At 32.9% G+C, this 26,500-nt stretch overlaps 1 protein-coding gene across 8 annotated transcripts in view; it reads left to right on the top strand.

Moving 5' to 3' along the window:
- LOC126866566 (probable G-protein coupled receptor CG31760) overlaps window positions 1-25,062 on the top strand; it is a 70,518-nt gene extending 45,456 nt beyond the window's left edge. The window contains exons 5-18 of one of the 8 annotated variants that reach the window (XR_007689926.1): window positions 3,018-3,252; window positions 12,330-12,464; window positions 13,109-13,259; window positions 13,550-13,694; window positions 13,777-13,909; window positions 14,140-14,293; window positions 14,380-14,489; window positions 15,396-15,610; window positions 15,794-15,932; window positions 16,013-16,118; window positions 16,248-16,391; window positions 18,747-18,929; window positions 19,037-19,820; window positions 20,555-25,062. Coding sequence is in view for 7 of the 8 variants with exons in the window: in XM_050620331.1 (XP_050476288.1) it covers window positions 3,018-3,252; window positions 12,330-12,464; window positions 13,109-13,259; window positions 13,550-13,694; window positions 13,777-13,909; window positions 14,140-14,293; window positions 14,380-14,489; window positions 15,396-15,610; window positions 15,794-15,932; window positions 16,013-16,118; window positions 16,248-16,391; window positions 18,747-18,929; window positions 19,037-19,393 (2,207 nt within the window). In the remaining variant the exon portion in view is untranslated. Of the gene's footprint in view, window positions 1-3,017; window positions 3,253-12,329; window positions 12,465-13,108; window positions 13,260-13,549; window positions 13,695-13,776; window positions 13,910-14,139; window positions 14,294-14,379; window positions 14,490-15,395; window positions 15,611-15,793; window positions 15,933-16,012; window positions 16,119-16,247; window positions 16,392-18,746; window positions 18,930-19,024 lie in introns of all 8 variants that reach the window. The other 7 variants (XM_050620331.1, XM_050620330.1, XM_050620329.1 and 4 more) reach the window with 7 other exon arrangements.
- The last annotated feature ends 1,438 nt before the right edge of the window (window positions 25,063-26,500 follow it).

Here is a 26,500-nt window from a genome sequence, read left to right as displayed (position 1 = left end):
AACTCAACCTATCGCCAATAACGTCCTGGAGTCGTTAATCATCGACAATCTCAGGATCAGCTAAATCATTTAAGTCAAATAAACAATAATCGTTGTAAAATTGTCAATTTCAATGGCATAAGAAGAATGTAAAATGCCATGGACTCATAGAATATTCAATACATTCTCTGTTCTTTTATTTTGGTAAAACTTATCACGATTAGATATTTTCTCTATAATTTACACTTTCTGAGAAAAACATTGAAAGAAGTATTATTAACAAACATAATCGGCCAATGAATAAAATAAATTATGTTGCAACAGATTATCTTTCAAATATTCGTTAACCTTTCAACTGTGCGTGTATTTTGAAGAAGTATATAATATTGTAAAAATTGTACCGATGCCAATTATAACGAACAAACTTATCGAGCGGAAGACTGTCGGAGTTTTAAATAGCAGATAACACACCGTTTCCTGACTATCCTCCAACATAAATGAAGACAATAAACAGCTGGCATTTCGTATCTAAAGTATTAAAACAATTCCCAAAGAATACATCTTTTATGCCACTTTAACCACTCGCGCAGACAGTGACGGCTACAGTAAAATTCCATTTATCGCAACTCCATTTAGTGGAATGAAATTTGAAATTTTAATTAATATCCGATCAAATGAACTCCTATCGATTCAACTCACTTATCTGAACACGAACCCTTACTATATGTATCTGAATTCCCGATCGATTCAGACAAATGGAGTTTTATCATAACATTTCACAATAGATTTACAAGTACCTTACGCGTTGTTACGACACGCGTTCGATTTTTTCGTGATATTTCAGCCTTGGAAGTATTTGCATGCAAGGTAATATCTAATCTATCCTTTGGAACAATAACCCTGAAGATGTTAAGGCGAAGAAATTGTAATAAGAGTACGTACATGTTGAATAGTGATAAACAATTTACCGATAAATAGTTGATACACTAGAAGACACGTACATAACGAGCTTTTCATATTACTAGTTAACTATGATTTGTTAAATCGTCTCCATTCATGTGCAAAAATTTAACTAACTCGGCCAGGAATTAATGATTGACAATCTTTGTGTTGCTGTCTCAAAAGAGAGTTACTAATTAGAATGTCTGATATCTAATCGCCTGTAGCGCGTTTTCACTTGTGAAGGGGTAGAGACGATGCTCGTATTTATGCGAGTTGAACGCGAGCAACGATGCGGAATATCCTCTAGGTCTGACACTTCTATCATTGTACTGTTACAACCGGATATATGCTTCGAAAATTCTTGCATTACGTCTCTATTGCTATTTGTAGACGAAAGAAGCGCATATCCCATACAAATATTTAATCCTTCCCCTTAAGACGAACTCAACGCTTTACGCGTTGAGCTTGAACCGAAAATTGTTCTTCAAAAGTAGCAATTTTTTAAATGAACTCGTAAATAGCATAATATAAACGAAGTGCTAATACGTATGTGCTGTTGAAACAAATAGAACGCCATAGCGATGTTTTAGTTAAATCGTAAATCTCGTAAGAAGCACCAAAAGCGAATTCACGATAGTCCCGCTTACATCCAACAATCAATGTGATAACTATACTGATATACTTGTTTATTTTGTACAAGTTCTAGTGCATCATTATAGAAAATTATCCAGAAACCTTAAAATAGTATAAGTTTTGAGTTCATTTCTTCGAATAAATGTCTTTAAATTAATTTAAATAATATTATATTAGATTGTTAATAATATAGATTAAATATTAGTCGTCGAGTCTCTACTTTTGATGATGCTGCGTATTACATATTTGAATAGATTATATATAAAAGAATAAAAACATTTTTCATTTAATATTCTAGAGCCTTTAGGATGTAACTTTCTTGATATGAAATAACTATAATACTTAATGAATAATATTTGCACGTGTAATATTTCTCAGTATTATGAAACAAACTCTGAGAAACCAAGGGAACTAAATAATAAAAATTCCTTCTTTTATTTTATAACGCATGAAACATCATTCTTTAAAATTTCTTCTCGTACATAAGAATTAGAAGGAAAAAGGACATAATGGTTTGACATTTCAAAATATGGGAACACTTTCTTGTCGTTATTGAATTTTGAATCGGCAATCTACGAGAGAAGCGTAAAATCGATTTGCCCAATAAACCGAGCACGATGACGGGCCGCATTGTCAACAGTTCAATTTGTACGGAGCCTGGTATATCAGCACCTAATCGAATTCCATCGGCTGAAATGGTAACGAGAATATGCATACCATCGAAATACATCGACTACCCTCTATATGGCTGGACTGATTTTAACCCTGGACATGGATTAATTTTAAAACGAATCCATAAAGTTTTTAATAAATCCACAGCTACAGTTACAAAAATACACTTTCTCGAAATTTTATAGATTTATTCTTCGTAGTTAAATTCTGTAACGATATTATTCGTGTCTCTGTCGCAATTCTACTTACGCGAATAACAATCGTTTCAATGACGATAGAATTAAAAAGCCCTGCTCGGACTATATGAACACAGAGATATTTTTTATAATACTTGTTTTTATTCTGTTCGTGTAACAAAGCTAGAAGCTAATATTATTATCATTCTCTTCTATATTTTTTGAAAGAAATCCGTAATTACACGTTTGTCGCATAATCTTAAAGTTTATCACATCATTGATATTTCAATTAAACGAATTCCTAAGACGAAGAAGTTATGAGGAATAAATTACATGACGTGCTGTGTCCACTTTCTTTTCTTTTTTTATGAACGAAGGAATTTTGGATACTTGAAGGTCAACTTCGCTTTATGTCATACTTAAGGATTTGTTAAACGGTTATTTACATTTTTCGAAAGCTTTCGAAAGTAGCTTGCATAAAATGTATCACAATTAATACGTTGGTTCCTCTAAACCAAACTATTGCACAAATAACGTAGAAGTTAATGGCTTATAGCAATTGAAGCAATCGATATATACCTGACTTTCCTATCTTATAATTCGTTGTGGTATCAGTGCTTTTAGATGTGTTAGCAAAATCATTGCTGATGTCAGTGAACGACGCCGTAGAAACGAGGGTGATCGCACTAAATACGTCCACGGGTGCGGTGATTAGCGCAGTCTGGTTGGAAAGAAGCCCAGGAAGCGTCGGAGAACCGTTCAAGGTCGAGAGTCACGGACTTCAGCCAGGATCTATACCGGATCCAAATTTGCCATGGTTTGAAAACGCGGGAGCCACCACAGAACTGAGGTTCGATTTGCCTACTGTACGAATTTCAAATCCTCACGCACTTCGATAAAAATGCATGTTTTGCATGTATCAATTACGCTATCATTGCTTCTATATTTCCAATCGTTTATGAAATTTTCGATTCTTTTAGATCGAAACCACTCGGAGAAATTTAGACAATTTTGAACAGTATAGTCAGTATACGATTAGTTTTTCCTAGCGTTTATACCTTTCACCACTTATACCCTTAAATGTATCAAAATAAATCGATTCCATGACTTTTACAAAGCAATGACAATTAAAATACGTTGTTTCAAATAAAATATCGCTTATTTATAACGATCATACATTTTTTATACATTTGGAAAGAATACGCTTCCTAGCCCGCAATCGTGTTCAGAATATCACAATTATAAAAATCTCAGATCGCGAAATAAAGCTTCAATACGTATATAATATGTACATACGTTGTGCATAGGTTTTTTTTATCGAGGAACAAACTTTGATCAACAATGGATATAGGCGTGACAAATGAAACAGAACAGATATAGAAATATGATATTATGAAATTGCTAAAATACCCTATCCGAAAGATTTTGATCTCTTGTTTTTTACAATGGCTATAATTTGTCGCTTTATACGAATATTACGACATGATAAATTTGATATATTTTATTTCGCAGATGATTACAAATATTCTTCAGTTATGTCTTTTGCACTGATAATAGCAGTTCAGCAATGAGAACACTTTAATTCAGAAATAAAGTTTCACAGATGTGTAATGCATTTCTCACGTACGACTTTGAATAATCCTACGTTGTTCGAACGTTTGAACTTGTTCACACGAGCTTCCAAGTTTGCTCGATAAATTTCCAATCGAATTAATTTTCCAAGATTGAACTGCTAAGCTTAAAAGTTTTTCTTTTTTATATTATGAGTATTTCTCAATCACTTTTATTAAAGCATATCGTTGAAATAGCTAACATTCTCGTCGTTTTTCTTTCTGCGTGTTATACAACCTGAACTGGTACCCAGCAACTGGATAACCAGGTCGTCGTATAATAGGAGTCCACCTATTTTTCCCCACCACCTATGATTTTTTATTCAGCTATAATAGGAGTTCATGTTTGCTCATGACACATTTGCTCTTAAATACATAATAATATTGCAAACTTGTATCGAAGCGTGAGAATGTGTCATATAATGCGCGACCCTTACTGTTTACTATTTTATTGTTAGATGTTCATATAATATAAATGGATAGCGGCAGCGGTTCAGATAATAACTCAGATAAAGTTGAGTGAATAGGGAGCTAGTAAAATTTCATTCATATTTATTTTATGTCAAATAAAATTTATATAAATGGAATTCCATCGTAGAAAATCTTGGCCTAAAATGTTCTTTATATCAAATTATTTGTAATTCCAGAAATTACCACGATTGAACTTTTCAAATAGAGAAGGTTCATTACGATAACAAGAACATTTTCATTGAACCTGAAGATTGGAAGAGTAGTACTTTCACGAATGAGTTGAAGTTCAATTGTTTCGAAAATTAAGGGGAAGATATATACAGTTGGTAGAAGAACCGACGTATTAGAAAGTAAAACACGGTGTGAAAGAAGCTGGTGAAGTCAATTTAATAAGTTCGCTAAGATTAAGGAAACCGTGTATGATTTAATATACGGAATTATTTCAGATAATATTTTACTGTATATATAGGAAGACTGACGACAAAAGATTGCGTCTTTCAACATAGTAACGATAATAATTATCGATATAAATATGATTATCTGCTAACAATTTTATACACTTATGCGTTTTAAACTCGATGTTAGTTTTATTTCAGATTTAAATAAGATTGAGAGCATATACTTTGTTTTAAGATTAATCGATGATTAGTCATGCTGTTGTCAATGCACAGAATACGGCTACAGAATATTAATAATAATTTTCGAAATAAAATATGTCAAATTTATGTCATAAGATAAAGTACAGATTTCTGCTATGAAATGAAGTGGATCGAAATTTTCGAACAATACAATTTAACAACCTCGTAAGTAAGTGGAAATAATATTTTTTGTTTGACATTTGTATTGGCATATCTTCTTCGGGTTTCGACAATGTTTTTAGTAGAATACTGCGCTTTGTTCCAATTTGCAGACATGAAACTGACGGTTTACCTAAACCGAGTTTCAGGTCTGCCCTGAAGAAATAAACTGAAATGTACATGAAACGTCGAAACACAGGGCGACATGCTACAGTGTATTAAAAACACAATCGAAACCCGAAGAATCACAAATATGTAATTTGATAAACGTGAAAGTTTAAAATCTAGAATAATATTCCTTCCTTTTTTTTTTCTTTTTTGGTAATATTTAATAATATCTACTATTTATTTTAGAAATTGTTTTCAAGAAATGTAAAATGAGAAATTCATATAACTGGAAACTTTTGCTCGACACTGTACCTCGCAGTTTCATCTCCAGTCGAGAAATTTACTCTCAAACTCTGTCATAAAATTGTTGTCATAAAACTGTGTTCTAAAAATCTCCATTGAAATGTAAATTCTTCACTCTGCTTTCTCTATATACCGCTTCTTTCATTGATTTTTTCATCACTCGAAACTTAATATGAAAAACTGACAGAATATGTACAAAAGACTGCGTACATTTTTCCACAACTTTTTATTTGTAATTCGATAATTTATAACAAAATTAAGGGAAAGTAATCGTATAACGGGAACTCAATATTAGAAATATTAACTCAATCGTTTATTTATACTAATTTATTTTAACCAAACGTTATTTCCTCTAACAACATGTTTTTTATGTTTCATTATTTAAAATAAATTCTGCTATATAGTGTGCCCGGTTTATCTCGAACCGCTCAAATATTTCGAAAAACATGAATCACACGAAAGAATATTTCAGACTAAAATTGCACTATATCGACAGCGATATACGTATCTACTACACTCTTGTGTATTCGACCTTGTGATCACCTTGAAATCTCCTGTGAAAGACTATTGAGATTATAATAGTATAATAGTAATATTTGAAACCAATCCGAAAATCTATATGGAGATTACAAGATATTTATTATAAACATGCTATTTGTGAAAAATTAATATACAACATAAATTGTATACTGTCTAAATATACAATTAATGCTAAAAATAGCTATATTGTAGGTTATAAATATAGTGAATAATTCACTGTAATGAAATATTTTGGCGACTCTCTACCTCCTCCTCTCTCTTTCTCTCCCTCTCTCTCTCTTTTGCGAGATGTACAAATAATAAATACATATTTTATAACTTCTATATAATTTTCCAGATCTGTTTTAAATTTTACTAGTATATATAATCACATGTCTTGTTACAATGCCAATGAATTTTCAAAATATTTTGTAGCATATAGATCATATTTTAGAAATGTTCGAATATTCTCCTGAGCCACTGTATATCGAAATAATATTGTCATTCTCGTTCCTCCTTGTAACAACCAGGTCCGTTTCGTTATTGGTATAAAATGTTTCTAGCGATCAATATCTGAACGATGAATTAAGCATCGTTTTTTTCTATGACACTAACATTTATATTCTTCTTGTTCCTAAACGTAATAATAATTATTCATAATTAAACATAATAATCGCAAACAAGATGTTAATGGAACGTTAGTATATCAAAATATTGTAGGTGTAGGAAATTTTGTAAAGCATAACATAAATTCTTTCTTATTTATCAATTTTAAATATGATGATTTTTAAATAACAAATTATGACGTAAATTATAGGTAATTCTATTGTTCGAAGGTATACAGTTTGTTCAGAAAAGAACCGATTGTAACTGAAAATGAATATTTTGCCTCTCTTTTGAGTAAATATTACAGCCGATTATTGGGATGGGTTTACTCTTCTTTAATTATTGTTCATGTTGTTTGTATAAAAATTTGTCTGATGTTATTAAGTCGAACAGATGCGATCTGACTTTACGCGATGCTTATTTATTAGATATTAAGTATTCGTCGAAAACATTATTTAAAAATAATGTATTCACATTTGCACATAGCTTTTTAAGAAGCATCAACCTGCACGCACGCACACGCACAAGCACAAAACATTTTTGTTTTGCACTTCGCCCTTCATACTTGATTTTCGTTACCTCTTCTCGGTAAAGTAACCGATTTTAACATATAAGAACGGATAAAAAGATGGTTATAAATGGCGAACAGTATTGCCAACGCAATATTGTTACATACATCGTGTTTTGGTTGTAAAATTTAGACAAGAAACAGGTATACATATGCAATATGTTTTAACTTGGAAACAGTTCTACCGAGAAGAAAATAAGCATTTCATAGGCGCTCCACGATCATTCATCATCCTTCATCATCTTGTACGAGCGTCAAGTCATAGAAACTCGATACGCAACAATGAGATACGTTTTGAAAAATTTTACGTTTTTTCAAAGTGATTATCGCAATGATTATCCAAATCATATATTGTCTGAATGTTTCAAAGTTCGTGATTTTACAATTTACATACATGGAGTATATCGAGTTAAATTATAAAAATATTCTATCGAATTATCATGAAGCATAAGTAAAATACATCTATAGTCACGATAAGATTATAAATAGAGCATAAAATATGCATGAAAGAAACTTTATAAAAAATCAATCATTTATGTTTGTTAAGACTCGAAGTTACGTGAAAAACTATAAATTGAACATTTCGTGGAAGTTCCTTCGTTATTTACTACGACAAATCCATTGACAGTTATCCTGCTATTCTCGATTCTGTTAGTCAATTGATTTAAGCAATGATTTAAATAAATTTATTGAATATATACTAAAAAAATATAATATTTTCCCAATAGTATTAAACGATTAACACCGTATACCATCTCATATTACTCTCTTATATTACATTCTTATATTATAAATTTGATAAAAGAAACATTTTTTATAATATTTTTGATGTACGAGAAATATATTTCAAGTTATATAAACTCTAATTTCTTTTGATAAAATATATACTACCGATTCTATACACACGATAGCAAAAAAGGAAACGAAATACTATATTGTACAATTAAAATGTTTTTATGGAATAAATAGCTCATTAACCCCTTGGCATCGAATCGTATTAAATGGTAAATCGTTATATATTTGCATGAAAAACACATTTAGCTGCAAGAGGTTAAGCTTTTATCCTCTTTACGTCTACGATTAGTAGTTTCGTCTAATTTACTATTAGATATTCTCTAGATTTATAAATCTTTTATATAATGCATATATGTTGACTTTATTTTGAATTGAATTATGAAAAATATTTTTTTTTATAGTGCAAAATTTATATCTACACATCTTTAATTAAATTGTAATCTATTTATCTTTTTCTTTTAAAGCGGTGTAAAATACTTTTTATACTATTTCTTTCTTTTTCGTGCTAATCATAATAATCGAGTTTTCGTACAACTTTTCATATATTTTGTCACTGAACTTTCTTGTCGTATTATTTCGCGACACCTGTAGCAAGTTTTTAGGCAAATTTTTTAATTTATTTTTATGTGAATTATAACATGTCTCTCATCAAGATCAATTAATGACCTTATTGCTTTATTACTTCCTTTTAATCTCTTAATTGTAAATAAGGCTTTCAGTTTTGTTTTGCCATTTTATTTATAACTTCTGTTCACAACATCTGTACCTCTTCGAGTGCGATTTCCTTTGCTCGCGAATGAAAGACCACAAAATTCTGATTCTGTTTATTTCTAATGATCTTTCATTTCACTAAAAATATCTTCAATGTAATACAGTATAAAAAGAATAATGCGAATTCACTGAATAATAATATATATAAATGATAGTGAAATAAATAATATATAAATTATAATTTTTAGGAAGCGATTGAATTGCGAATTTTATTATTACACGATGTTGGTCTTACGATACGAATAATGCAAATAACATGAATATAGTTGAACAAGTAACTTTAATACGTTATATTTATACTATTCGACGTGTTACGAGATCTGTCAATTGACACTTCTGCTGCGTCCTACTTCGTTCTTTACACATTAAGTAACAATTTTACTTTTTCTTTTATTTCGTTCATTGCGTGTTACAGATATCGTGTGCATTGTATTCAAGGGTCTTTATTTTGAAGGGGAACATAAACTCTAAAACAGAACTCTACGATAATCAATACGCTATCGGTATATCGTTAAAGGCTTTTTATTACACACACCCATGTACGGCGCCGTGGTATTAATAGCTTGTATCGTAAAACTAACCGTCGAATATAATAAAACAAAGCAATTGTTGCAAATACACTTATGAAAAATGTGTAAATACATGTACAGTTTCCTTTTTCCTGATGATCAATTACGAAGAATTTTATGTAATTTAGTTACTAATTAAACGATTACTAATGAAACGGCTTTTATCTTGAGAAAAACATTAAAACCGACAAGACTGTAAAAGTTGTTTATCGCAGGTTACAAGTATAAAACTTATACAGGTATACATTTTCAGTCTCCTCTTAGGCTATGCGGGTCCAATTGCTTCTTTTTATAATAACGAAAATGCTGTGCCTGATGCAATCGTGTCTTCAAATTCGCGTCGTCTTCGTAAACGATAAATTGTCGCTGGTGCGCGCATAACCGTAACGAGTGTAATTTTACGCACAAACAATGCTTCTACGTGGCATATCGAACATCGATAACTTCGAAATTTCGCAAAGTAGCCTTAAAGATATATGAAGCAATCATAACGCATAACTAGAATAAACTAACGTCGCCTATATGACTTTACCTTTATCGCGTACCCGGCGAATCTCTTCGAGCAATTAGAGCGACGCTTTCCGAGACGATTACTATTCTCTTAAAAGCACATTTTGGTCGAACTTGTCGTTCTTAGGACGAGAGACTAGGAGCTGCGATGAGGATCAGGAAGCGTTGTACGAACCATTCTTTACACACGTGAGACATACATATGTACAGGTATGGGACACAGTGTGTCAATCTCGTGTAACCCGTACTTTCTCGCTTGTCTTGCAGAGATCAATTACCGTGGAAATACACGCGGTAGTTCCTATTTATAGAGGACTTCCTGTAGAAGGCACTTCCAATTTACTATCGTTTACGAACTTCACATGACAAAGCTATTCGCCTGCGAAAATGCTCGACAGTAATTACGGCAAGCGTTCCGTACACGCGAATATCGCCAATACGAAATAAAACAATGGGAATTCGAGGAATTCAATTAAAAAATGAAATACTTCTGAACAATACTGAACAATAAAATTGTTTATAGGCTTGCAACGAGGCATTCTTTCATTAGCTTCTGCATTCCAGTTCCATGATCACAAATTTTCGTAATCGTATGAAGGTACTAGCGAACGATGAAGTTAATGGATTAGTATATAATATACGCCACTGTATGTGCACAGATTTGTTTCCAAATTATCTCGTAGAAAAGTCACTGGACTATTCCCTGAATTATTATTATAAAGTCGTAGAAGACCAACTTATCAAAATCCCAGTTTGGAAATAACACGAACGGTAACATCTAGTTGATTTTGAAAAATTGATACGTAATACGTATGCACAAATCCACGGAGAAAAATATACTCGCAACGCGGATATAACGCTGTGTTTTTTTAAAAGCAGCACTTAGGTACGATATTTTATATGATAAGCATAATACTCATTCGGTGGAATTCTTTATAGATATTTTTGTATTCTCTATAAATATTGAAAATATTGGAACCATTATGCTGTTGAATGTGAGTATTTCTTTTACCAATTCGAAAAATTCTTTTCGCTCAAATTTTGTTAATGCTTTCTATTGGAAAGATCAAGAAAAGATTTTATGTACGTACACATTACTTTACTCGAAGCTACGGTAAAAGATTATAGAAAACGAATAACAAACGAAGGGAATAATTTTTTTGATTTAGCTGCTGGACTTTCGTGTGTAGGATACTAAAGAAAAAAGTATGCAAAAATATATTACTATAGGATTTTTTTATTTATTTGCAAATATTAGAAATTAGGGGTTCCAATTTCTATCCTATATAATAAGTTTATTGATCGATAGATCTATTTACAATGGACTAAATAGGAAACGATGGTTTAACGTGAACTAAAATAGTAATGTGCTATAACTAAGGCAACTAAATAATTAATTCACAATTCGCAATTAATAGTTTACTCGGCAACTCAACTCTCGACTCCTAACAACTCGATTCCTCACCATTCGACTCTCAACTCACGACTATCTCAACTCGACTCTTAAGTCACGACTACTCCACTCGACTCTCAACTCACGACTACTCCACTCGACTGTCCAGGTTACGACCACACGGTAAAACTACTAGGCCCTTTTGGCCTAACGACACTTAGGCCTTCTCGCAATATTGTTTATGGTTCACCCGATGTATCCACGATACTACATTACAATTAACACGTGTGATTAAACTGATAAGAATCGATCACTGATTGACTGGGATTAAGCAAAATGAACTTCGTGGAATGATAAATCCAACTTTTTCATGCTCTCGGTCCTATACCTTTTAACAGGACAAGCAATCTTTTGAAATGGACTATTAATACCTAGTAACGTCATTCGTTAACAATTAATTTATGCCATAACTACAAGTCTGTTACGTCCGTGTTTTATATTCAGTTCCTTAATTATTTAATAAAATTTCGAGCAATGTAATATACGTTTATATAAAATTATTTTCCTGTTTACGCTTATAGAACGTGTTGGTAAAGGCTGACAGGAAAAAACTGTAACACCTTGTATATGTTGTTGTATAAGTTCGTTTATTTTACTTTCAAATTATTACAGTTCAAGTACTTGCATACGCTTGGTTGCAATGGAATATTGATACATTCAGACAATTATTTCGAGATTAGGCCGCAATTTAATGTTCGTATATACCGGATGACCGTGAAGTGCCAAGACTACGGGATGAAGGAAAGAATATGATGTATATACAATAATGGGGTCGTTGCACAAAATACGTGTGCGTAAAAAGATCGAAGTTTCTATGGCGGTTTGTGGCGTTTGCGTGTTATCCCAGGTCACCGAAATTCATGCAGTCACCGGCGATTGAATCCTACAGGGGTTGGTGGACCATCCCGTATTTCTCCTGCAAAAGTCATCGCTGGTTGATTTCGTACAGTGTTAACATACGACCACCAGACGCTCGTCATGGGTTCGTATCCAGTCATTTATCTTAACTTTTAATTCTTCACGTTAATAATTTAGATTTTTATCAAACTTCGTTTCATTATTCGCAATTAAATTGAACTCTGTCGTTCGATTAAAAATCGTATTAATTTCTAACGATTACGTGCGAATGTAGTATTATTTTTTTAATTATCGTTATTAAAATCGAATCCTGTTTATTTCGAGTTGAAGTTGTATACTTCATTACATTTACGTCGCAAAATTAATTGTAATTAATTAATTCATTCTATCTGATTTCAAGTACATTTTTAGACAATTAAAACTTGCGGTCGACATCGGTGTTACCGCTACGTAACAGTGTTAGTACGTCTGTTTTTTAAAACTTATTTTAAACCAACATAAATATAACGTTGTTCATAAATAATTGCAACTTCATTGATCGTACATTTGTACAGCGACTAACAACTAACAAGAGTATGAGTTATACCGTAAGGAAGATAGTATAAATACATTGCATGTATGATTTAATGTCATTAATATTCTATTGAAAATGCTCGATAAGAAAATTATCTTCGATCGACAGCCCTTCAGACTGACCTTTAATCCTCTTTACTCAATAAGTGGATCAGCTATGTTGATAAATATTAATGAGATTATATCTTGTTTAAGGATTCGAGAATTTTTAAGCGTAGATATCGATATCAGTGGGCTAGAAGTAAATCAATGTGATGCATCGTCGTTAAATAATGAGAACGAAGTTCTAAGTAATCAAATAGCATCTTTTAAAGGCACGCACAAATGTCATACCGACACGACACAGGTAAGTCTTCCCTACATCTAATTAGCGTCTCTTAAACTCTCTCTCTCTCTCTCTGCGTCTAGCTACCGTTACAAGGCATTCCCCGTTTCATTTATTGTCTTTATCCGTTATCGTGATTCATTCTCTGAATATAAACATTATCATGCAGTCGGAGACGTTACAACGGAAATTTTCGAAGTGCTTAATAGATATCGCATTATCAGAATAGCATCGAAGCTTTTTTAAGGTTGTGGTTTAAGTCGCTCGAGTTTAAAGCTTTCGTTGCAACTGATGCCTCGTATGGTTTACAGTGTGAGTATCAGAGTCCAAATAATCGTATAAATGAAAACGGTGTCGGTGCTGGTTGGGCGAAAGGTGCATATGTATGCAAATGTCGGAAAGGTTATTACAGCACGAGCCAACATCAATCCGTTTTTGATGGAATTCTCGTCGAAGGTTAGTAGATAATTTGACTCTCGTCTACGAGAAACGCGTTATCATCGAGACTTGTAGCTCAGCTAAACCATTAATTTTATAGCTGCTTGGAAGGAAATGCAAGAGAACATAAGCGACGCGTACGTAACGGTGTTCCGCTGCTTACGTTGTGCACCAGGATGTGCTAAGTGCAAGGGACCCGAACCCTGTTTAGCCACCTACAACTGGCCCTTCCGGTATGAACGTAACCGTAAACTTCTATTTGTCGTTCGATTATCTGTCTCAAACATTTTGTAATTATCAACTTAATCGATCTTATTCTCGGATACATAGGTACATTGAAATATGAAAATGATACACATTCTTGAAATGGCACATTTTCAGACTAAGTAAATGAATTTTACGATTCTTCCAGATGTTTGTTTATCAGATAATAACATGTTTGCACGTGTGTATGTGTTTTCAGAATCTCTCTTCTATCGTTCTCTATTTTCTGTGTGTTTGGTACCATCATCCTAGTGGTCTATATGTATCAACACCGTAAGCTCAAAGTGTTCAAGGTCGCTTCGCCGATATTTTTGTCTATTACGCTTTTGGGTTGTGCTATTATGTATCTCGAAGTACGCATACACTTTCTCGTAAATGCATAAACGTATCTAACGCATCGCTCGTATGTAATATTTTTCATATTTTTTCGTGTATTTAGATGGCCGCAATATTTCCCGTTTTGGACATGTATTCTTGTATCGCCACGAAATGGACGAGACATCTCGGCTTTTGCATTTCATACACTGCATTGCTAATGAAAACTTGGAGGTAAGACGTACGAACTTCGAAATATTTTCAACCTTATCCACATAATAACACGTTCATGCAGCTATACTGTATACATATTACGAGGGATATTCGAACTAATTGTATGTTTAATCTATAATCTACGTCGAATAATCCATAATAGTACAAGACTAATTAATCTAATTTTTCTCGAAGCGCAGTGTCTTTATTCGCCAAAATAAAATATTATTTTGATAAGATCAAAAACTGTTTTCATGAAGACAATAGAAAGATGACAACTGCTTTAGAGGATAGAATTAACGTGCCTTCGTTGAGAAATCTGTCAATTTCATAAGCCATGTTCGGAACCATTATCAGATTTTATTAGAATTATTATTATTATTAGAATAACATTATTATTCATCTTTTTCGCGAACTTCAAACAGAGAACGTTAAGTATTATTTTTGACTAATAAAACGAAGAGATTGGAATTTAAAATCCATACGTGATAATCGAGAAGTAGAAGGAGAAAAGAGTAATAAAAGATAATTAATACGCAAAAATATTATGTATAATTATCAGACACTAAACAATATGGAAGTAGTAAGAAGAAACGATACCGTTTCACTCCTTTTAAAAACAGAATCAATCTCCTTATCATTTTGTGAATGTTAATTTAATTCAAATTTATTTTCTGTTTGCCTTTTGTTTCTTTCCTCGAGTGTTTTACAGAGGCTTGATGCCTTGATTATACGAACACAAATATAAAAACTTTCTCAGAAAACAAGTAAATTTTTTTAATTCAATGGACATTGTATTATAGTTGTATAGCGTCATTATCTGTTTTATTTCTATGTACATTACCTTCATTGCAAGATGTCGTAATCAGCTACTATGATTATGTGTCATTACCGTGTATGTATAAAACAAAGTGTCCTTTTTCATAGAGTGTCTCTCACATATCGCGTGAAAAGCGCGCATAAGGTGAAGCTTACGGACAAGCAGCTGCTGCAGTGGATGGTCCCGATATTGTTAGTAATGTTAATTTATCTTGGCACGTGGACACTCAGCGCACCGCCGTATGCCGAAGTGATAGCTGACAATTATGGTCTGAAATTCTACCAATGTTCTTTCAACTGGTGGGACCATAGTTTAGCAATCGGTAATAACAAATGTTGAAGCACGTTATTGATAAAACATATTTTGACGACCTTCGAGACAGCTCGCTGGTCGCTTGTTTTAGGTTTGAATGACAAATATCTAGTATTCGTTAAAAACTTCTGCTGTTGTATCAAATAGAAATATATCGCTAAACGTCACCTACTAAATGAAATTTTCCTTTCAGGAGAAATTCTGTTCCTCGCGTGGGGTATTAAAGTGTGTTACAACGTTCGCAATGCAGAGAGTCTCTTCAACGAGGCCCGTTTAATAAGCTACGCTATTTACAATATAGCAGCTGTGAATATAACCATGATCGCTATTCAGTATGACTTTCCATCTTTTTACTATTACCTGTCCGATGTTACTGTAATTTAAAATTGAAATTCTACGACGTCTTTTGCAGTCTTTTCATTTTCCCTCATGCTGGCCCGGATATCAAGTATTTGTTAGGCTTCTTGCGTACACAGCTGTCTACTTCTGTCACCATATTTCTTGTATTTGCGCCCAAGGTAATCCAATTATTCTTTCGCTGTCTCGCTTTCCCTCCTATACGGTAAAATAGTAAAATTCAGCTTTTTAAACGATTAAATAATCGTTGTTTAATTCGATCATAAATTTATAATCTCATATAACTATAGGTGATCCGAGTTTTACGAGGCCAAGGAGATCAATGGGATAGCCGTGCTAGAGCTCGCGGTGTTACGGCCAGTTTCTCTTTAAATGGGATCGGCTTAGTGCCCGAAGAAGCGACAGATCTACACCAAGAGAACGAGGAATTGAAGGTATATTGTTCTGTTTCAATAAACACACAGTGATATGTGCAAAGGAAAGAAAATAATTTTAGAAAATGAGTTTATGCTTAATATGGCATGAGTAATTTTGAGTATAAGAATTGCTAGAATTCGTAGTCGTATCGATTTTAAACTTTCTTTTATCGCCATTGTACCATAGATAGATGAATTGGTCACAGAATACGTTACACGTCTATTCAAACAAATATATGTAATCCGATTTGAAAAATGAATGGTGGGCATTAGATCACGAATATACATATGTAGTAACTCTACCTAATCTACAGAGTGTTCCACATAAACTGTTAATGACGTTTTTCCAGAAACCGTAGCAGATATCGGCTAATTTTTTTTCTTAATTTTAATGGTACAAGAAGACTGATTATGTGAGGGACAAATGATTTTTCTGAGATGATCGCTAGGAAGGCAAGAGCAGCACCCTTATTTTTTTAAATGAAATTTACGTAGACTGTTCGTTTGGATAGCTCTTGTGAAACTAAATAACATTTATTTGAACCAGCTTTCGTTATTCTGCGTAATTAAAGAGTTATGACGAAGGGATATTTGAAGGGAAACTACGTGGAGGCGTCGAAGGGTAATTAAAATAGACTTATTCTAAAGGAAAATTTCATTAAGCGTTTAAAATCGTAGCGCTTCGACGCCTCCGCGTAGTTCGTCTTTAAATATTTCTTTCGTCATAATTCTTTAACTATGCGGAATAAATGATTCAAGCAAAATTCAGATGTTCTAGATGAACGGAAATCAATGTGGTATTACATTAAGAAAACTCTTCGAGTAATCAGTTCTCTCGTACTATAATTAAAAAAAAAAAAAAAAATGAATAGATACCTGCTGTGGTTTCCGAGAAGACGGCTTGTAACATTTTTTCTGAACACCCTATATAATAAGACATTCCACGAAACAAAGTAAACACTACGTGCAACATTCTGTTTAATAGTGAATAGTTTGGGAGGTAATTACACGAAAAAGATGAATATTAATGAATATTCCTCGCCTTTGGATAATCCTTTCCAATTCTTGAATATTCCGATTGTTTTGCTACAGTTGCCTCGATATCGAGATATTTTCTGTATAAATGTTCTACCTCTATGTGCATTCTTTTTGCACTGACAATACAGCAACAAAATACCAACCTGTCCCGTGACTTTGAAAAATAATTCGCTTTTATGACAGAGAAACTTTTTGATATTTGTCTACCGCTGACACTGTAAATTCAAAATGCAGTTATTACAGTCCAAAGTAACACAATTCCTGCATTTCTTCAGATTGTATTGCAATATAATAAAAATATATATACAGGGTGGTTGGTAACTGGTGGTACAAGCGGAAAGGGGGTGATTCTACGCGAAAAAAGAAGTCGAAAATATAGAATAAAAATTTTTTTTCTTTTCTTTTTTAATTTTTCCATTGAGACAACGATCTACAGTGAGATCCGTTATAACGAGACGAGATAAAGTGCACGCGTACCGAGCGAAAATTCAAAGTCGATTTTCTCGAAAACAAAGCCTCAAACGAAAAATTTTTATTCTATATTTTCGACTTCTTTTTTCGCGTAGAATCACCCCCTTTCCGCTTGTACCACCAGTTACCAACCACTCTGTATATCTTAATATATGGATCGTTTATTTTGGAAGTGGTGCAAGTCTGTTTGCAGCCCGTAAATATACATTATTTTAGTTAAATTTATCTAAAAGAAATTTATATAATCAAATTACATATTGACAAATTAGTAGAAACATTGTCAGACTTGATATAATTAATTTATATTTTTGAATTGACTAATATGCTGATCTTTTATTTTCTCGAAAAAACAAAAAAAGGTACTTTCAAAATAAACGTATATAATATTAGGATGTCCGAAAAACGTGTGCTTTACAACAGTACACCTTCATACAAACGTGAAACCAAGTCTGTAAAATGTCGCAGTGTTTATCTCAACAGAACAAAATGGATGGTACGTAATTCGACAAAATAATATAAAACAAAAGACGTTGTGCGTCTATTATTTCCTCATAAAACAAAAGAAACTTTTCGGAAAACTTAATAAAACACGATATAAAACTATTATTACATTATACACATACAGGGTGTCGCAAAATATATTGGGAATATATGTACACTTTATGGTCGATTGTAGGCGCCGAAACGATGAAAACAGTTTGTATTCTTCGTTAAAAACGATTAAGTTATAGACAATACTATCTTACGCCACCTGAATAATAGTGTCAATGAATTATTATGCTGATGAACCTTTCTCTCTGTTTCGCTCACACCACTTCGTATTACGTCGCGGACAATGATTATCATTGATTATGTATGCTGCAGGAAGAAATACAGAAATTGGCAGCGCAGATCGAATTTATGAAAATCGTGCACATGGAGATGTACAATCGCCACATAAAACCGAAAGCAGGCGGATATTTTACTACTCATGGGCCCGGTCATAGTCATCCGTCCTCGGCGCAGAGTCCCATCGCCAAAAGTTCGACGGCCAGTTTCATATTGAAAGTATGTACCTAACTCGTCTTATTCGTTCTGGGCACGCGTGCCTCTTCGATGTATAGAGATTAGATACAGAGAACATATTGAAAAATACAGTCAAGTAAATTATTGAGCAGACGGCCGTGGAGCGAGGGGCGAGTGCGGCCGCGGCTGCCGCGGTCGAAGATTCCACTTTCCCTTCAGGAAGCTTGCATCGGGCACGTCGGATGGAAATTCTCAGAGAACGCAAAGCTGAGAGGGAGAGAGAACGGGAGAAAGAGCGTGAGAAGGAGAGAGAAAAGGAGAAGGAAAAATATAAGGAGAAGGAAAAGGAAAGAGAGAAAGAAAGAGAAAAAGAGAAGGAAGAAGAAGCGAAAGGGAAAGAGGCGGAAATGGAGAAAGGGAAGAACAAAGAGAAACAAGCAGAGAAAGAGAATGAAAAGCAAGACAGGAAACAAGAAGGAAATGTTGAAACCAGCGGACAGGTTTGACTAGTACTAAATAGCGAAGAGGTAAGATTCGTTCGTTTATTTTTATAATAGTTTTATTATCATTTAACGATACGCTGAATACGCTGTTGTAAATGATCCGCAAAATTATAATCTTTCGATGTTAACATATGCTAGATTGCTGACGTAATATTATGCTTTTTTATAGATCAATTATCAATGACCCTAAGCAAAGAAGAAGTTTTTATGTTTGTTTAACTTAAAGCGATATAAGTTATAATGCATATTTGAAAGCAAACTTATCAAATTTTTGCCCTTGCCCTAATTGCAGAAACTATCGGTCTTCTACTTTAGGATTTCTGTAAAGTTATCGGCCACGAACGTGTTAGAAGAATAATCTCCTCGCGGAGGTTAAAACTGCGTTAATACACACACCAAGAAAAAAAAAGAGAAACGTGTTAAGTATTCGGTATTAATGCTATTTTCATCTACAATGCGTTGTTTTTGAATTCAAAATAATATATAGAGTAATAAACATTCCCTCGAAGAATTGAAAATTCCCCCTTATAAAGTAATAAACAAATATATCCAGCGAATGAGTTATCACTACCATTTTACATTTTTTATTACGTATTACTTTAAGTCTGTTTATTATGTATTTTAAACAAGTATCCAATGAAGAGCATACGCTGAAGAATTTTTCGAAAGTTCTCGGATTAAAGAGTACATATAAAATCGATATTTAAAGACGTATTGAGAATAGCCTAAACCCCGATTTAAAAAAACACAATGGCTCTGGTAAATGAATCATTATGATAACTAGACCGCGGACTTTTCTCCATTTATGGGAAATTGAAAAGTGGAAAAATGCAAGAGATGCACATAGCATGTAAATGTGTAGCGCGGATAAGCAAAGCTTATCATCTATTATAACGTTTAACAAGGAAAACAAATTTCCGCTTAGGTTCCATTGCTTTATTTGCATAAATATCCGCAGTCTGATAGTAACTACACGTATGTAGAATATAGAATAAAAGTTAGAGTTAAGTATAAAAATGAAGAAATAATGATTATAGTCGGTATATAGTGTATGTATAGTATAATGCCATTAAAAGGGAAAATGTGTTCCAATCCATCGCCTGCATCTTTTGCTTCTTTTGTTGCTTTATTATTAAAATTTTAATATCTAATTACTATCCGTAGATATGGTTATGACAAATGCGAAGCATTAAGAAGAATAGAAAGACGAAAACAGAATATGACCGAAGGAATGAAAAGCGAAAGAAAAAGGGGAAACTTAAATGGTACCCTTTAACGGACATAAGGCGTTCATGGTTTGTATAAATCAAAGAACTGTGTAATCAATAAATAGTGAATACTAAATCCGTATAACGTGTATAACGTGTCATTTGCTTGTGGTGGCAATGTCTCCTTGTTAGCTTTATTGTAAATTATGTACGTTACCACCAAATGACACCTCGTTGTACGTAAAACAAGAAGCATACTATGTATAATGGTGAGGCGAAGTATTGTTAACAATATAGTTATACAAGATTTTTATTAATTTCGTTACTAACCGATGAACGTAACGAAATTCTCATTATTCAAATAACTATGATCGCGACTGTAGTAATATTACTCCTAGGTAAATATTATCCTGAGATACCTGTGAAGTAGAAGAACGAAAACTGTATTTCTTGTTACCAAAACGATCACCTTTGTGATTCATATTAACAAAATCGTAAGTTGTGTAGATTTACCCGATTAGCTCACGAACAGTTTAACAATCGGTTATTTTACACCGTAACGTTACATTTACGTCTAACGTTAGTTATCTTGTTTTAGAATAATATATGGTTTCTTAAAAAGGCAGTTAGGAGAATGAACAGAAAGGAAAGGGTCGTTCAATATAATTGTAATGTTTAATGTGACAGAATGTATCGATATGTGTTACTTCCGTAGCTAGAACAACAAACGGCGGCAGATATAGAAACTTTGTAATAACCATTCGACAATTATTTTTAGTTTACGTCTACAAAGCGGTCGAGTATGTGTTCCTCTGTGAAAATAAAGAGAAATAAGCGGGAACGCTTTTAAAAGATTCGATTTCTTACAAAAAGGAGAAGTAATCTCTCTCTTGAGTTACAAATATCACATACATATACGTAACTCTAATCGTAGTTTTAATTTTCCACACTGTTACCTGTGTATGTGAGAGACGCACACGGGTTTATGTCAACAAATGCAATCATATCATAATTCATACCGAGTAAAAAAAATTGAAATTATCAATTGTTCGCTTTAATCCATAGCGTTATCTAAACATTCACTCGATATAAATTTCTAAAGCATAACAGCTATTGCAAGTTATAGTAATATACAGATAAGAAAATAAAAAGAAGCGTAAATAGTGTTTACATACATACATACGTACATACATACATACATACATACATATTTCGGACAACTCAAGAACAGGTATATTGACACGTTTACTTCTTTATAACTACACGCGAGTAAGATAATTGTACGTCAAACGTTTACTTTTCGTGTCACGAATTAAAATTAAGAGAATTTTCATAACGTACCAAAGTTACGAAATCTTCGAAATAAATTTGAAAGTATGAATTGCACATGATGAATCGACGAATTGCAAATGTCCAGGTGTAAAATTCACGTTGTTTAAAAGGAAGCAATATTACCAGCCGAAAGATTAATTATTCGAACGCAAATTAGCAGAGGCTGTAAATGATATTATCGGCGAATTTGTCGATATATCGATAATATTCACACACTCGTGAGCGTGTACGTTTATGTGCGTATACATAAGTATGTGTATGCATGCGTTCGTGTGTTCATGTTGAGAGCGTGAAAATTGCCTCGAGCGTACAAACGCACATTCCAGGTTAACGAAACCCTTCACTTTTATAAGAACGATGCGTTCCAACTAAATTGAAAATTACGATAATCGCGATTATTCGCATCGATTACGATTTTCTAATTCCACTTTTGTTTCATTCTAGTTACGATATCACATACTATTCGTACACTGTACAAGGACTGTGCGAATAATAATCGACTCGCCTCATAAGGTTATCCTATTAGACATAAATCGCGAGAAATGCAAGAGGCGTATGATAGTTGAAAGTAAATACAGAATAAAAACATCGTTGTATCGCACAAAGTATCGATAAGTATCGAGCACATAAAGCATTTTATTATATGATTGGGGTGTAAAATTCACTTGAAGATATGTCAAAAGATATATGCATTTTATACGACAATAAGATTTAAAATTTAAGGCATGTTCTTGTTACTAGTAACACACAAGCAGCTCGCAATTTCTAATTACTCCAACGATTTCTGTTTCATACATATGATTTCGATTCTGATCATTCAAAAATCTGAATACTACTAAAGTGCGCATTTTATAGCTGTCCCTGTACGTGGCAATCTCGTACTTTGAACTGTGCACCTGCTGTTACAAACGAATATAATCGAAATGCGATTTAATTTACGATACATAGATTTTATGCATTTCAATTATTTTGATGATTTAATTAATTGACTAACGATTAATTGATTTCACGAATTCTATTGCATGTTATTTATTATGAAAAGGCGAAGAGATCGCGGTATAAAATATGCAATGTTAGTACTATTATTAGTAATATTCAATGGAACTGCCACGTACAGGAATTGATGGTCAAATTACAATTGTACGTCAGCAGCACATTAACGTGTTGCAACGTTATTTGCAAGAGCCTGCCCAGCTTATGGTCATATGTATAAATAAAACAAGTAATGGACAGAATGGTTGTATTGTAAGTCAACTTAAACAATGATTGATTTCTTTGGAAAATTTCAGTTCTCGCGATAGGCATTATTGCGTTATATAGTTGATAACCGATAAATATCACTGTTTATGTCTAAGATATTTATCGTACACGTAACCATTAATGAACTTGTATGTTTGCTTGCCTGTTCGAATGACACGCATAAAGCATTATAACCAAGACGTTTTTATTGCAGCCTTAACGTGTGTAATATACACAGAGCGGGCAAATTTGTTTTCTATTTTCCTTTGGCGAATTCTAATTTACGTGAAATCCAAACTTCATAAAATGTATGTAATTCTAAAAAAAGAGAGTTTTATTATTTTGGAGATTACCATGTTCCGCATATCTACGTAAATATCTCGTCATTTTGACAAATTCTATTCGACCGTATTACATGAGATTTTATATTCAATTTCGTGTTTTATCAATTTTCTAAACTTCTCGTTTCCATCAAATATTCGCATCTTCGAAAATCTTCTCTTTCATATGTGATTGAAGTATGCCGATTTTTTAATCATTGGACGTTTCGTGTGTTAAGACCTAATATATATTACACTAATTTGTCGAAGGAAAATAGCTTTGAGGATAATAACGCCAATGCAAGGCAGCTTTACCAATCGATCGATTTCGATGATAAAGATGCGCGAAGTTGCGAAGAATGGAAAGCAGGAGAAGCTAATACTAGGGATCGTCCAGATCGAATTTGTCTCGAGAAACAGAAATAGCCTGTCACATACGTTTGTGTGTACAAGTGAAATGGACGTAGTCTAATAGTAAAACGGTGTTAACTGAAAATAGCTGGTAACTTGTTATCGCTTAAGAGATTTAGAATAACTTTAAAGTTAAAGAATCGAATTGGTTGAGTCGATGAAAAGATACGAGCAAAAAATAAATGATCGTTCGATAATAAATTGTTGTATAACGTATTAAGATTTTCATTTATTCAATTATATTAGTAAAAAGTACTCATCGAATCATTAAAACATGGAACGTTTCAATAACAATAGGAACAACATATTTCGAAAGTACGAGCTTTATGAATTGCAATTTCCGCAATTTCCGCAACACGAACTAAGTGTTATTATTTATTTTAATAATATTTTAATAATATAATTTTGTGCGGGACTGTGTCATGGCAAGATGTCAAAATTATGTATACACTATTGCGGATAATTTTCATCGGTTCCACCTTGGAGAATGTAGTATGGATGTATAATAGATAATATTCAGAGGATAATAATAAGGACAAAATGATCGCGATAATAAAATTTAGCTAAGCGTAATGTGACGTAAATAATGTCGCAGAAAATTTATAATCGTCTTTTTTTTTTCTTTTTACTAAAGAGGAGCGTTTTCCGGAAACGTCGCGCGTTTCCTCTTCGACGCAGTTACATGAGTGCAATCAATAGAATAAGAAATAGGGTGAAAGAAAGGAAGACAAAGAGTATTATGCTTTCGATGTCGTCGTTGTAACTTAATGTAAGGCTAGTTAAAGAAAGAAAGAAAACCACTTTAAAGTAAATCGATGTTAGAAAAATGCTAATTCACTAAGATTGCGTTCGCCGATTGAACATTATAGCTGCGATATCTCTCGAGGCCGATCTCGAACTTAGACGATTCATCGTCATAACACTGTTTTTCTCTTTTTCGTTTGTTGCATCGGATATAAAGACATTAATATGCAGTTTGACACTATGTAACCATCGTAAATCGTGGCAGAGAGAAGGTATATGATTATGCTAAACGGAAAGATATCCGTAATTTTCCCACCCGATCCTTGAAAAAGTCTGTGTATAAACGAGAAAACGTATTTGTAAAAATATATTGTATGTCCGGGAATATAATGATACTTGCGAGTAACAAGAAGAATAATGCTCTTTTGATGCTAGTTTCTACCTAATTTCCAACCACGTCAAATATCCCACGTTCTTTTTTCCATATAATAGTATCGGAATATTCCACGAGTAATAATGGAAGGAAAATATTCCATAAATAAGGATTCATTAATTTATGATTTATTAAAAAGTTACAAGCAGAACTATAAAATAACACTGGATTAGTTTTTCGTCCTATAGAGTATTTTCGTGTATTGCTCGTTACTAAATTTTATTATTAAATAGGATTCACATCTGTAACAAATTGAATCCATCACGATACGAATTTCCTTTAATTTCAGCGAATGCATTACGAATATTTTATCTTAATTCTTGTTGGATACGCGTTTGCTCCACGAATTAAAATCCGATAACGTGGTATCTGATAATCTAGGCATCAAAAAGTCTGATGACCTTTAAGGTCACCTTAAGGTTACCTGCTCGTTGTTGAGATTAGTTTCACTATTATATCCCTATTATATCACTATTATATCAACCCAGAAATTATTTTTTTGTCATTTCGAGTTTTTGTTATAGCTTTCAGTAATAAAGTATTTATGGGCCTGTGTTTATAGAACATCTTCTGCCTTATTTTTATTCATAGGGTATGCTAATACTTTACCCCTGTCTATTTATACATTTATAGTTCTTCGAAGAGAATTTACTAAAGTTACGTTCGTATTGCGTTTACACGTCGCATAAAATATAATTATCTATAATAAATATATTATATATTAAATATGTATAGCCTGCATACACTATAGTTTTGGGAGTGTGTCAGTGTAAAAAAATGTTCAGTTTCTTATTTAAAAAGTGTAGTGAGACATGAGTGCATCTAATCAAACGAATTAAGAAATATTCCTACAAAAATGATTTCAGCGATTTCTCTAATTGTTCTTTTTTACAGTATGTTGTTATATACAGTAAGAGGATCTTGCTGCAACGGATCATGACAAATTCCACGTATTTTCAGTTTCAAGTCGATCGCAACATACGTAATTACAGAACACGCAACATATTTGATATGAAGATTTCTTACTAATTAATATAAATTACAACATATTGCATTTAGCTAAAAAGAAATTTCTAACTTTCATCTGTTCTGCCCTCTACAAATATTCGTATTTCCCATGTAGGTACACACATGTATATGTGAAACTAATTTAAAGAGACAACGAAGGATATTAACATATAGCTGCAAGTGAGTACAAATAGTTCTAGAGTACATAATCGTAGGATATGCGAAAGAAAAAAGTATGCTAGGTTGCTGATAATCGTTCGCTATTGTAACTGGTTCAGCTGTTTTACTTGTTGTTACATATATGTATGTATGTGTCTTTAAACAGATATCTTTTCAGAAATTGACAAAACAAGTTTAATAGTATTTCAAAATATTAAAACAAATTAGAAGAAAAAGGTATCAATTGAAATAAACA

The sequence above is a fragment of the Bombus huntii genome, chromosome 6 (genome assembly GCF_024542735.1).
Source record: "Bombus huntii isolate Logan2020A chromosome 6, iyBomHunt1.1, whole genome shotgun sequence".
Classification (NCBI taxonomy): Eukaryota; Metazoa; Arthropoda; class Insecta; order Hymenoptera; family Apidae; genus Bombus; species Bombus huntii.
Note: the sequence above shows the minus strand (reverse complement) of the source record. Positions and strands in the feature narration are given on the sequence as shown.